The sequence below is a fragment of the Montipora foliosa genome, chromosome 6 (genome assembly GCF_036669935.1).
Source record: "Montipora foliosa isolate CH-2021 chromosome 6, ASM3666993v2, whole genome shotgun sequence".
In the NCBI taxonomy this organism is placed as follows: domain Eukaryota; kingdom Metazoa; phylum Cnidaria; class Anthozoa; order Scleractinia; family Acroporidae; genus Montipora; species Montipora foliosa.
The window spans coordinates 20,219,123-20,234,122 of NC_090874.1; the positions used below are offsets into that span (position 1 = coordinate 20,219,123).

The 15,000-nt window shown below is 40.6% G+C and overlaps 1 protein-coding gene across 1 annotated transcript in view; it reads left to right on the plus strand.

Moving 5' to 3' along the window:
- LOC138005153 (NFX1-type zinc finger-containing protein 1-like) overlaps positions 1-15,000 on the plus strand; it is a 60,514-nt gene that overhangs the window by 11,641 nt on the left and 33,873 nt on the right. The window contains exons 7-9 of the mRNA XM_068851428.1: positions 2,554-2,811; positions 6,750-7,014; positions 11,521-12,165. Of these exons, the coding sequence (XP_068707529.1) occupies positions 2,554-2,811; positions 6,750-7,014; positions 11,521-12,165 (1,168 nt within the window). The remainder of the gene's footprint in view (positions 1-2,553; positions 2,812-6,749; positions 7,015-11,520; positions 12,166-15,000) is intronic.

A 15,000-nucleotide genomic window follows, 5' to 3' on the forward strand; every position in this document is an offset into this window, starting at 1 on the left:
AGCAAGGTTTCCTTAATTTTACAATGTATATCAGACTGTCCAGTGGCAGTGAGAAACTTGTTCTCTACTAGCCATTTATATTTTTTCAAGCAGATTTAACAAGGTCTGTTTATTTTCATTGTCATTAGTTTCCTTATTTGGTATTAGTCTTCGTGTTTAAATTCAATTGTACTTTAGCTAACGAAACGTCAAGTTCATAAAAAGTTTTACAACATGCGTTGCCTCGTTGTGTTTATAACCGCAGTTTGTTTGTTTTTACTCATGTTGAAATGGCCGAAGAATAAGAGTGTCTACTATGTGGTTTACGAGCGGTTTGAGACGTATTACCCATGGAAAAAGGCATGTTTGGAGGATGCCCTCTCTTCCTCCTTTATTTTCTCGTGTTTATACCTAAATTTTGGCAGAGCCAGATTGGCCCTGGTCATTAATGACGTCAAAGAAGTAACTTATCGCATTTCTCTAGGAAAAAATGTGTATGAACAGCAGTCTGGTTGAAATCTTGAGCTTTTTGTTAAGTCTTTATGGGAATGTCAGACGATAGTTACCCTTCGGATGCTGTGAATGGTACATCATCCCTTCCTCTGACTTAATTATCATTAAGGCATGGGATAAGTGATCCCTGTCAAAGAACATGACAAGGGACCCCGGGAGGGCCGACCCGTATTCAACGACACTCGACGCGAACTGACCACCTCGAATAATTACATCAGCTTAAATAATGTGGGATGCCTAATACATCATCGCACGGGATAATTAATATTGCATGAGCGTGAATATTCTGACGGTTCAGAATGGAATTGCATTCTTGACTTCTTTGACGTCATTAGTTACCAGGACTCAACAGGCTCGGCCAAGAATCAAAGGCCTTGTAAAACACGTGGATACACTATGAGGCAAGAATCTTTAAAATACTTTACTCTAGACACTGTAAATATTTAATCAAAAATGTTAAAAAACGGGGAAAAAAAGAAGCATCATAGGCCTTTAAGGGCACCTTCATACAATCGTTTAATCGAAATGAATAAACAAAGGGAAGAAAGAAATATTCATTAGTATCATTCATCGTAGTTACATGTATTTTTTAATACTGAACAAAAATTCATTAGTATGTACATTATCATTTAAATTTTATGTTGTTCTTATTATAAAATAAGAACATTCCTTAATATCATCCCACGGTTGTGTCAAAATATCGTTTCGAAAATTAATAGAGTTAAAGTGTTTTAATTGCCTATAATTAAATTAATTCCTTTTGAACGAATGGGAATTGAAATTTCACGACATGCATAGACTAAGCGATGATCGTTTATCCGAACGTGAGACACCCCAGAACATGTGATATTGTTTTGATGACTAGTGAAAATAAGGTCACTTAAGGTGCTCGATGAAGGTGTGATTCGAGTGGGCTCATCAGTTAATTGTTTCAAACCAGGCCATATATTTCGGTAATTCTCAAGAGGGCCCTTGTATGGAGTTTACATTAGATGGTAAATTACAATTCATGTCACCTATGAGATAATGTTCAACATGTTCAGAATCTAGTCTTCCTAACACAGTATCAAGATGCGGAAAAAGATCAGAAGGTGTTTGGCGGTCTGTACCACGAAGTGACCACAAAACGTTTTGAGTTAGCCTTACGAATTTCAATGGATAAGATTTCCAGGAGCTGATCATCCAAATCCTCGCGGACAACGTAGTTTATGTCCGAACGAATATAAAAACAAACACCCCCACCAAATCTACCATTAACAGTTCTGTCACAACGGATCTTATCATAGTCCTCAACTTGAGGGGGTTACATGATCAATATTTGCGCATGCGTCACCCGTTCATTCGAGTCGACGCGCAAATGGAGCTATAGGCCTACACAAACGGATTTAAGTGACCATTAAAAACCGTTTGTGCAAGTTTTCGTAGTTTTCATGAATAGGAGATATGTTTATATTCCATCTATATAAGAATTAGAAGAAAGGTGAGTGAAATCAGCGGTATTTGTTTATTTCCGGTGACCCATTTTGGATCATTAGCTGACGTGATCTGCTTTAGAACTGCTTGTGTGACTTACGCGCGCGCGCTCAGCTGAAAACCCTTCGTTAAGGCCTGGCCAAACGCTCGCAACATTTCAACGCAACAACTTGCAACATTGTTGGGCACAACATGTTGCATACGTTTGGCCACCCTGTTGCGATATGTTGCAACATGTTGGATGATGTTGGATCAAATTTGAAAACGGTCAAATTTTTCGTGCAACATTTTGGCTGTTGCATGATGTTGTACTCGTTTGGCCACGTTCACGCAACATTGTTGTGCTAGGGCATGCGCGTTAGGTCCACGTCTTGCACGTCAGGGGCCTGGGGCACATGAACATTGGCATGTTGCGTTGAAAATGATGAAAATGTTGCGTATGTTTGCGTACGTTTGGCCACCCCGTTGCGGCGGAACACATGTCGCAACATCATGCAACAATGTTGCAAGATGTTGCGTTGAAATGTTGCGAGCGTTTGGTCAGGCCTTTGAGTTGCCATTTATGGGGCCAAATCTCGTTATCCACAGATAGCAAATGTCTTGTTGCATAACAAGTCCAAGTGGGACACTGGAACCGAACATCTCGATGGCGACATTGATGAGCGGTATCTTTTATCTGAGCGGCGTCCAATACTGGTTGTTTGCTACACCAACCACGCGCTCGATCAGTTTCTCGAAGGAATTCACAAGTTTCACCCTCAAGGCATTGTGCGTGTTGGAGGCCGGAGTCAGAGTGAAGTGATGCAGGCTTGCAGTCTGTCAGAGTTGAAACACAAAATGCACAAGGTGAGCTGATCTGATTGTGGCTCAGCAAACCCCTCACGCCAGTCTAATATTTTTAGTTAGTTTTAGTTTGAGGAAGTCTGGGTATAACGATCACACGAAAAAAATAAGATAGTACCAAGAAACATTTTTATTTCTGCGGTAAGCAACTTTAATACGGTAATCCATTTTGGAAAATGAGATTCTGAGATGGAAAGCAAATTTTAAAACCTACTCTCCAAAGTGAAAAGTGGTGTCAAACGCTGGTGTCAAGCCCTGGGAGCACTACATCCAAGAACCAATACATCCAGGGTGTATGCCAGCTTGAAAGATGGAGGTCGAAGCTTGATCTCAGTAGAAGACGCTGTTAATCAGTCGATACTGGGCTTAGAGAAGAAGAGCATTGAAACACTTCTCAGCGCAGTCAGAGTAACAGAAGAATGTGGGCTTGAGAGCCCAGACCATTTCAAAAAGAGAAGGCAGAATGACAGGAAAGACAAGTGATCTCAAAAGGTGATGCAAGGCGGCCAGTTTATAGACAGACTGCAGATGTTGCAGACACAAAATCTTGCCTCTGGCTGCGGAAAGGATACTTGAAAATAGAAACAGAGAGCCTAATTACTGCAGTCCAGGATCAGGCCTTGAGAACAAACCTGACAAAAACAAAGATCGAAGTGTCATGCACATCATTTCAGGATGCAGTAAACTGGCACAGAAAGAGTACAAGAAGAGACATGGTAACATGGGGAAGGCTATCCACTCGGACCTCTGTAGAAAAAAGGGATTGTAGTGGGTGCCCTTGGGACCATCCCAAGGGCCTTGAAATTGGAGTTACAAGAAAGCGTTTGACATGGCCCCACATTCATGGATCCTTGAGTGCCTGGTGTTGTTTGGAGTAGCTGAGAATATGAGGGTTCTACTAGCAAAGACCATGAAAAGCTGGCAAACCGTTCTTACATCAAATGCAGTGAACCTTGGAGAAGTTAACATCAGAAGAGGAATCTTTCAAGGAGATTGCCTATCACCACTCCTATTTTGTAATAGCTCTTATACCCCTAACTTACACTAATCCTCAGAAAAGCAACAGCTGGATACCACTTTACTGACAAGACAAAGATCAACCATCTACTATTCATGGATGACCTGAAGCTATATGGAAAGGATGAAGCCCAGCTTGAGTCCCTTACACAGACGGCGCGACTCTTTAGTCACGACATGGGTATGCAGTTCGGAATTGAAAAATGGGCAGTCCTAGTCGTAAAGAGAGGCAAGCTAGTGGAATCAGATGGTATCCAACTCCCTGACGACAATGAATTTAAAGCACTGAAAGAGGGTGAAGGTTATAAATACCTAGGAGGTAATGAAGCAGATGAAATGCTCCATAGTCAGATGAAAGAGAAAGTCAGCAGAGAATATCTAAGGCGTGTTCGAAAGCTAGGAAAATACAAACTGAATGGCAGAACCCTATTACAAGGAATCAACACCTGGGCTGTATCCCTAGTAAGGTATAATTAACTGGACCAAATTAAAAAGAAATTAAGAGATTTAGGCACAAGAACAAGGAAGACCCTAACAATGAACAGAGCACTTAACCCAAGGGATTGTGTAGCAAGGCTTTATGTACCAAAAGCAGAAGGAGAGAGAGGCCTAATATCAGTGGAAGAATGTGTTGGACAGGCCAAGAACTCATTACAAAATTACATCCTGCGCAGTGACGAGAAACTGATTCAAGCAGCTAGAAAGGGGGAACTTGTAACCCACGACTTAGAAACCCCAAAGGACTTCAAACAACGAAGAAAAGCTGAGAGAAATACAGGGTGGGAAGAGAAGACTTTATATGGTCAGCTCTTCAGACATACAGATAGTGAACGAAATTAAAAGATCTGGGCATGGTTGCAAAGAGGAGACCTTAAACAAGAAACAGAAGCCCTGATCATTGCTGCCCAAGACCAGGCAATAAGAACAAACTACATCAAAGCCAACATCGACAAGACTCAAGAGAGTGACCTGTGCAGAATGTGCCACCCGGCAAAGAAGACAGTGAGCCATATAGTGAGTGGGTGCTCCAAACTGGCACAGCGAGAGTATAAAAGGAGGCACGATAATGTTCCAAGGGTGGTACACTGGGACTTGCTGGGGAAGTGCGACTTTAGTAGAGTAGACAAATGGTTTGAGCATGTACCAGAAACCGTCCTTGAGAACCACGACTACAGACTGCTATGGGATTATAACATCCAGACTGACCACAAAATTAGTGCAAGGAGACCCGACTTCGTCGTTATTAACAAGGAAGAACAGGCATGCCAAGTAATAGACATAGCAGTCCCAGAAGACACAGCTTTAAAGGCCAAGGAAGAGGAAAAGCTAGAGAAATACCAGGACCTAGCTAGAGAGGTGCTTCCAGTAGTAATTGTGGCACTGGGAACAGTTCCAAAAAGGCTTGAAAGCAACTTAAAGCCCATTGGCACTAACACTTCTTTAGAGCTAATTAAAAAAACGGCTCTCCTTGACACAGCAAGAATTCTGTGTAAGGTACTGGAGCGATGAAAGCCATGATAAAATTTGAGTTTCCTTAGGCAACTTGTTGTTACCTGGCCCCCAAGAAGATAACCCGGATCCAATTTTTGGAAAAACCGGTGCTGAATCAATAATAATAATAATAATAATAATAATAATAATAATAATAATAATTTCTTGACCATAACTCCACAGTACAAAAATAAGTGATCGCATTTAGTGTAGCTTACCGTAATTAAAAATATATTTACATACTGTCTTTATGCTCAATCTTCTCAAGAGATTATGAAGGTACCTTCATAATCTCTTGATCTTCTTTAAAAATCTTCAGCAAAAAACATACCAACTCTTATTATTATAAACTGATAAAATAAAGGAAAAAAAATATGAATAAATATTATAAAATGTTAAAATGCTTTTTGCTATAAACTCAGTTTCAAATTTGCAGAAGGATAACGCTATTCACAGAAGGATAAACTAACTACCTACATGCAACCGAGACTTCTAGTTCTAGAAGTAATAATAGTAATAATAATAATAATAACAACAACAATAATAATAATAATAATAATAATAATAATAATAATAATAATAATAATAATAATGCCACCATAACCTATACACCAAAAAATGGCATCGGGTATCAAAAAGCATCAATATAGTTTTACACGTAGGATTCACGCACCCATTCTAAATCTTTCTATTGTCTGACAGCCACAACCCTTCAATGTTTATAACTCTGTGGGACGTAAAAGAACTAGACAGCAAAGAGTAGGGCATGGAGTTCCCAAAGTTACTGCGTCCTATTAAGATTATGGAGAGAACACATCCACCGTACATGAGCCTCTTCCAATAATAATTTTCTTCAATCTAAATTTAGCCCGTGGCCATGATGCGCGGGTATTGTAAAGAAGACACCTGACTGGTTAGTTGTTACAGTAGTTGATCATTGGCTGCGCGACCATGGACATAAGACCAAAATATATTTACAGTATGACGCGAAGCTTAAAATATACTCTTTAGAAAAAACTATCATGGGGCTTGGGGATGTGTTCTCTCCCCTCATTCTCTCGTGGTCCTATCACTAAGAACAATTGCCCGAAGCGTAAAATACCATAATGCCCTTCGTTCTCTTGGGACTTACAATTATCCTAAGAGAAAACAAAAACAATTCTTATTCAAAATTTAGGTGGACAAACATAGAGTATAGTATTTTTCGCTTCGGACAATGAAATTCAAGGTGGCCACATCAGTGGAAAGAAACGTTTTTTGAGTGTCTTTTCACCAAAACTGACCAACCACAATAGGTAGCTCAAAGCGCTGGAAATGGGCGGCTGGTAACGCAATTGGTCGAAATTATAAGTCGATAAAATTGACGAGAGATTTTTTGCTTTCGATTCTCAAATGTAAGCTGCTCCATGTTATTAAGTGATCTCTTTTTTCAGGAGAAGAAAATTCCGTTGCACATAAGAAGGGCGTATTACGATGCCCACCAGGAAATGGAGCACACTACGGCGAGCCTAGAAAACGCAGCTGAAGATTTAAAACGATGTCATGAAAACGTGATTCATGAAGATGATATTCGCCGGCGTGCTCCTAGTATGACAGATACTCTCTATCATTCGCTGAAGGCTGATCTACTTCAAGCCGATTCAAGAAACAGTGTAATGTTACACTGGCTTCAGCTGTCTTGGAATCCCGGAGTCGGAGGTACTATGCGTGGCTTACAATTCTTCTGATATACGAAGTAGCGTAATCTTTTCCCCTATGAAACTCCTGATGTATTATTATTATTATTATTATTATTATTATTATTGTTATTGTTGTTGTTGTTGTTGTTGTTATTATTATTGTTAATTATTTGTGGAGTTTTGAATTAGCCCCTTTTACTGTACATGTTATCTTAAGTACATATCACTTAAAAAATCGAAAGTGGTTCAGCGTTGTCTGTACTCTTATCGACAACGATATTCGTCATCACAGTGGTCAAAATGCTGTGCGCTTCTTGGGTCCACAACATTTTGACCACTTTGTCAATCGATTGGAAAGTGGTCAGCCAGTTGACGATATTTGGCTGGATACATCCACATCGACCATTACCCGAAACTGCTTGACTGAGAACGAAGTTTAATCGCTTAAAAAGTGGTCAGACAATTGGCGACATGTCTGACATGTACAGTCGCAAAGCCAAAGAAAGATAAACTACGTTTTCACGTTACTTTTCGCAATTTCTGATGAAAAGCTTTGACAACATAAAAGCACGTTTATTTTCATTGAGAGTCGAATACAATTCTTGTCAAGTAATTCAATAGAGGTCTTGATTTATCAAACGGAGCTCTCACAGAAAGCAGTGGAAAACATGTTATCGGTGGCAGATTTATGTCACGTGCTAGGCAACCGGAATGATCATATTTCATTGAATCATGTTTCATACCACAACATTCGGCGGATTTGACGGCTATCCGATATTTCAGAGCAACGTTGTGAGATTTCTTTGGCAGCATGGAAGGAAACATTGTTTACCTAAGTTTTTGCTACAATGCTTACAACATTTACTAACATCGCTTATTCTAAAGCCCTGGCCAAACTATCGAACAAAGTTGGATCCCACATGCAACATTAGGGAAGTTTATACGGGAGAAAATAAGCCGCGGCTTACCGTGGCCGCGGCGTACATAATACGCGAAAGGAACTATTTATACGAGTATAAACTCCAAGGCCAGGATAAGCCGCGGCTTGAGAAACCCGTGAACGTAGATTTTGTACCATTAATACGGAATGTTCGTGTCCTATGTAAGCCGCGGCTTATTTTCTCTCGTATAAACGGCCCTATTGTTGGATGTAAATGTTGAGGTAGTGGCAAAACACTATCCAACATTGCTTGGCGAATTCAAGTTCAAGTTGACGCTAAATTTGAAAATATGGCGCAGCGTTTATGCTACTGGAGCTGTTTGAGGACGGAAAGGACGTATTCAAACCAGAAAAAACCAAACAATGGTTAAGACAACGTGTAGAAAAGGGTATGTTCTTTGCAAGATACATCCGCGCTTAGAAAATGATGATTATGAACTCGGATCAATTTGCAGGAATTTTAAATGCTATTGAACCAGACATCTCCAAACAGAGCGACAATGATTAAGGAGCCGAACAGTGTTCCACAGACAAGGCCTTGCTTCCTACTCGCTGATCAAGGTTTCTGGCTGTTCATCAACAACCACGACGTCCCATTGGTCCTTGTCCGCCATCTCTCTTGCAAAAGATGCTAGAAGCCTAGGCTTGAAAATAAGATAGTGAATCGTGATTGGCTAGCAGCACGAACGTGACTCGATTCAGGACACAACTTTGTTGAAAGAGCGGCAAAACACTGCAACATTGTTGCGTCGAACAGAATTGTTGGTTGTAATGTTTGATCAAAAGCAAACTCTATCCGACATTTGATCGAACAAAAAATGTTGGACGAACATCTTTCGACGTGGGCGGCCAAACGGTCGAACAATGTTGGATCGAGCAAAGTTGGAGCCTTCAATCCAACTTTGTTCGATAGTTTGGCCAGGGCTTAAGCCAAACAAAAAAGTAGTTTTTGAGCTCATTTCACATTCTGCGAGCCGATCAGCAATTTGCATATTTAATGTTCATCTGACCTTGGAGGAAAATTCTAAAGTATTTGGTATCAACGATACTGCCTCAGTGTCTGTAATTATCAATGAACTGGCCAAAGTTAAAACCCAAGGCCAAAAGTGAAAGCATGTATCATGTTGTTTGCTACATCTGAGCAAATATTTGGTTGGCTTTTTCTTTGAAATTCAAAGTCTGGTCTTGTTGGCTCTCAGTACTGTGATTTCACTTATTTTTCCACTCATCAGTTGTTCAACTGAAATAATGACCTCGAACACCTCGATCGGATGTGAATCCAAATGAAGACGAATAGCTTTTGGGAATGAGGGCATGTGCTCTTTGTTTTTGTGCTCGACTAGCCTGCTCATGTGCTTGAAGGAATTCAACGTGATTCTTGACTATCCATTGACATGGAACATAAAACTTGAGCAAAAAAAGTAGCTGTTTGTGTAGAATTGGTGCTCTATAGTCGAACACACTTAACTGATGTGTGATTAGTTCTAGTTATTATTATCATTATTCAGTGTTAAATCTTCTCCGAGTGTGCTAGAAATTGTGCGAGCAAGTACGCGAAAAAATTACCTTTCAAATATGCCCAAAGACGCGCTCGGTCAGTAACGTTTAGGACGACAATCACAGAAATCTACACAATCCCCCTTTCAGTTGGCCTGACATATACAAGGGACTACTTTCTTATTACTAGATTTCACATTTACATTTGCTAGATGCCACATTTACTAAAAAAGGCAGGTTTTAGGAGCGGCGAAGCCGCGCCCACGCGCGAGTGTCTAGGGGGGTCCGGGGGCATGCTCCCCCGGGAAAAAATTTGAGATATGTGCCTCTAAGATGCCATCTCCTGCACTTTGAGATCACAGTTAATGGAAAATAGTGGAGTTTTTAACAGGCAGTGAAAGCTAAGACCTATTGGTCCCGCAAACCTTGCTCAAAGTCGAGGCAATCCAGTGCATTACTGCGTCCAAAGTTGCCGCACACTCATGCTACCATGACAAAAGGGTAAAAATGGCTGAGAAACCACAGAAAAACGGCAAAAAATCGTGCTAAAAAGACTGGATAAACAAAGAAAATACTATCTTTCTTTGGCTAGGAAGAGTTTCAAAAACCAGGAGAATCATTGTAATATTAAGCGAAAACGGGAGGCCGGAAATCTTCGCCGAAAACGGGAGCTTTCCGGCCAAACTGCATCGCATTTCTTCGTTTTTCCTGTGTCGGAAATCGGAAAAGTTGCGCAATATGGTCTTTCCTCCTTGTACTTAGCGTCTTCTACGCTTGTCTTTGGTAGGTTACAGGGGGTAGTAGAAATGCGTAGAATATTTAAAGAATCTGCCATGGCGTCGAAGTCGATGTAACGCGAATGGCTTTTAGTAAACCTTTAAACAAAATATACCCTTATGGAGCTCAAGAATGGAACGTCAATTCGATAAACAAGACAGGCGGTGAAAAATAATCATCTGGTCTCCTAGTGTTCAAAAGGTGGATAACGCTATCCACCAAATAAATTACTATCCAGCGTATAAATACTCGCTCGCAAAACCAATTGAGTTATCCAGTGGATAGGAAGGGTTTTTCGCACGCAAACGCTCTTAAGAATTCGTCACGCGTTCCTCTCCCACGAGCGTTTGCTGAACCGAGCCACTCATTCCTTTCCCTTTGTTGAGAAACTGTCATCTGGAAATCACGTGCGGGTTACTTAGGAACCAATCAGCGCTGTGTTAATCTCCCCTGGGAACGTCAATCTTTGGATGAATCTTGAAAGGGACGAAGCCGTTTCAAGTTATTCCTCAGAAACATTAGTTTTGTTTCCTCGGTGGGTTCTGCATTTGCACTCTCGGGAGTCAAAATGTGGGTGCTTAGCAAGGGTATGGTGTCGTTTCATCTACTAGTAAAATTGAAAGCGCCGTGGAAATAAATAAACACGAACACATATATTTAGTACTGCGAGTGTATTTGAACTGCACGAGAACCATCACCTTCAAGCGCAAATGAACTCAACTAGGACAGTAGCGAAAAGAAAGCTTGAAAGAAATCGGTTACGTTCAAGCTTGAAATTTTCAGGCTGATTTTGGGGATGATCGTCTCTAAAATGTTCTCTGTTGCGAAACGATCGTTCGTTTGATATGATTGTTAAGTTTGATATGGGAGCAGGTTTCATAAAGATGACATGAATTCTTGCTGTTTAGTCATTCTGGTAAAAAATGAAGTCAATTTGGGAAGCCAACAATATTTCTTTAAGCTTATCTTCTGCGCATTTAGGTGAATTTTTATGTTCTTGACCAAATTTAAATTTACAAACAAGAACCTCTAGATGGTTTTCACAGTGACGTCATCAAATACTAAGAGGTCTTCTGAATTTTTATCTATAGGACGTTGAAGATGACCTAGAAATAATTTTTTTCCAAGTTTCCAGTTCCGTGACGTCTTTTGTTTCGAAAATACAGCATTTTGAATTTCCGAATTGTCACTTTGCGTGACACCTTCATACAAAGCTGTATACCAGTTTACACTCACGGAGGGTCTAGTTTTCCTAATCATCCAGTTAAATGGAAAGGGACTCAACTTTCTTAACTTTCTTTTTTTCCCTAGCTTCTGCGCAACCCGTAGCCGTTTTTCCTCTCAACCAAATGGTCCAAGGACTGGAACGGATTTCACGAGGCAACGTGGCTACTTTTTCACGGCGCACAGCCTGGGCGCGAGATCAAAATCGCTCTGTTCAGCTTTTGGGGTCACCTGATTCATACATTGAAATCCCGAACCTACCCGGAAGTGACCTCGACACCAGGACGTCGATCACACTTTTGATGCATGTTTTCCCGTCTGGAAACCGGGGGTCAATCATCAGCTTCCAAGAAAGCGGTTTGGGAGTCCAAATATGGCAAGAAGGCATGGTTGATGGAAAAGGAATTCTGACCGCCCGCTTCACGTGGAGGGATTTTTCTCAACCTCCTGGAGTCAGCAAAGCGGTCCTAAACATGAACGCCTGGAACTTTATTGGCGCTTCATATGATCATGACTCCGGATTTGCACGCCTTTGGCATCAGGGAAATGTAGTCGAAACAAAGTTCATAGGCAGAAAAATGGAGCTGGCCACACAGTTTTCCATTAGAATTGGAGCTTTAGCAGACAGTGGACGAGGTGATTGTTTTCGGGGAATGGTTGCAGATCTCCATATTTTTGCTGAATCTCTGGGACGAGACGCTGTACGAGCAGTGGGTGGAATCGTTTCACAAGGTAATTTCGACATCCATGATTTGAATCAAAAGCGAAATCAGGGTAATTCCAACACATGGACAATTCCAAGACGTGCAGACAAACAAAAACTAACAATCATTTTTTCCTAACCAAAGCTTGATCTTTACGAAAGCCTTTGTATGTCTCGGTAGGAAAAGGACGAGGGGTACCGTAAAGTTCTTCGAACGCGACAGTTTTGAAATTGGAAATTTGTACTGGTACTCAGTGTGCTCTAACGGTCTCTACTTAGAAATTGGACGGTTTGGCTGTTTATATCTATTCTGAGTATGATCGATTCTTTTCGGTATGGGATTTCCAAGATTATTTTTAATACTCTGCAGGATATGTGTCCTCATGCAAACCATTCATATCCCAAGAGAAACTAGACCCTCCGTGAGGGTACACTGGGTTGCCTGTGGTACGTGCAGCATTCCAGGCAATTTTTTCAAGTTGGGGGGTCATTAAGACCATTTAAGGGGTCACCCAAAAGTCATACCAGCAGAGGCCCTTTGGCTCATGGATCCTCACACGTTCGTACGACGAAACAGATCCTTTTCTGAGGTTAAAAACCTGGCTACTGGCCTATTACGTAATCATTTGTCGGAAAGAAGAAATTCCTGTCCTCTTTAGAAAAAAAAGAGACGCGCATCGCTTACGTGTGGTAGTGAAGTAACACAGCGATTTATTCCATAATGTCAACTGAGCTGTGTCGTCTTCCAGGAGATTCAAGTTGTCCTTGCGTAAGATGTAGCTCTAACAGTGCACGATATTGTTTGGTATTGTCTATCATTGTAGTGCCATGGTAGAAGTCTTAGGTAAATAGCCTGAGAAGATATGTGGTTACTAGCAAAGTACTGAGCCGAGAAAGATTGAAGAAAATAAATGGGAAGTGAGAAACAATGGCTGGCTTCTGGGCTGACATGTTGATCATTTTCAAGTTCCCTCACAACTTCTTTTCACCACAAGTTTAAGCGTGCCCTCTGAGCATCTGACAGCTTTGTAATACTAAAGTTTACTGAAGTTAATTCTTGTCCGGCGGGGTTACTTAGTATCTGGATGGGTGACCTAAAACATATATCCCGTCGTAAAACAGAAGCATTGGACCGAAAATACTATTAACGCTAACAAATGCGAACTCAGTAAGGTACAGATTTTATTAGCTTGAATCGAAAGTGACATCGACGGAATTCAGCGGGTGCTGTGATGTTACCGCGGCATGTTTACTCGCCAAACAGTGAGGCATCTGTGTCAAATGATGGCAAGATACCGGGTTTTCGTAAGTTTCTTTTTCTGTCAAGTGTTACAAAGTTTGACAATAAATGAGCGAATTCAAAGCAAAGATCGCAATCGCCCAACTCTTGAGGTTGACCGTCGTTTCTGCAAAGTCAAAAATTTACTCTCCAAGACGAGGTTATTTATCACCAGGTAATTCCATCATTTTGGAAATAGCAGCTACTTTATTATTCATCGGCGTCACAATTTTTTGCTGAATTTGGGGCTCATTTTGTTGAAACTCAAGCACGCTTCCAACAGACCTGTTTATTTTCGTGTACCCTTCCTGCTTACAGAGCAATAAACTAAAAATATCCTGCCGTATCACATTTCAACCTTAAGCTCGAAAATTCAATACACAATATGATATTATAATTCACAAAGGCAGAAAATATCACAGAATCCTTTTCCAGCGAAACATTTATTGAAACAAACAACATACTTGCTCTTAGAGGCAAAAACCTCGTTCTATTTCATTGCGTGCACTCAATCGTGTCAAATTTCAGGTTCAAACCCTTTCCTGAAGAACCTTCTCCTTGAGTAATGATGCACAAAATAGTCGACAAGCTTTCTTTCAAATAATTCTTGACTGTCACATTTCCAATTATTTTTTTTACTTGACTTTGTTGAACCCACAAGTTACCAGATAATTTTCCATTTGGTTAACACTACACTCGTGATAAAATATTGGAAATACAGCTCACTTTGATTTCGGCTTGACGGGCGAAAGATTGTTGTCGAAGTCCATTACTCGTCGCTATTAAGATTCCAGATCATCATCGCCTGTCTTGTTCATCCAATTGACGTTCCCTTCTTGAGCTCCATGAGAGCATATTTTGTTGACTAAAACGCCATTCGCGTTGCAATGACTTTTGATGCCATTGCTGGTTAACGAGAATAACAAACTCACGAGGCAGAATGTGCATTTATATTTAATTGAGTTAGCACAATACAAAGACGGTAACCTCATTTTGACACGAAAATGCTTTACTATTGCCATAAAAACTATCCTGTTAAGCTCGCATATTGTAAAACATGATGAATTCATAAAGGCGACCTTTTCCAGCGAACAATTTTTTGAAACAAACGACATATTTGCTATTAGAGGCAAAAACCCCTTCCTATTTCATTACGTGTGTGAAGAGAAAAAACTCAATCGTGTCAAATATGCGCAATATTACAACAAACAAATTTCAGCATCAAACCGTTTCCATGAAGAACCCGCTTTTCCTTGAATAATGAAGCGCAAAATAGACGACAAGCTTTCTTTCAAATAATTCTTGGCTGTCACATTTCCAATTATTTTTTTACTGAAAACTGTGCAGAGTTGATCACGGATCCACTTAAGGTGTTCCATTCGTTCTCTGTCTTTGTTGAACCCATAAGTCACCAGGGAATTTTCCATTTGGTTGCAGTGTTCTACATAACAGCACACTTGGTAAAATATTAGAAATACTGCTCACTTTGATTTCGGCTCGACGGGCGATAGATTGTTGTTGAAGTCCATTACTCGTTGCTTTTAAGATTCCAGGTGTTTGTATTTCACCGCCTGCCTAGTTTATC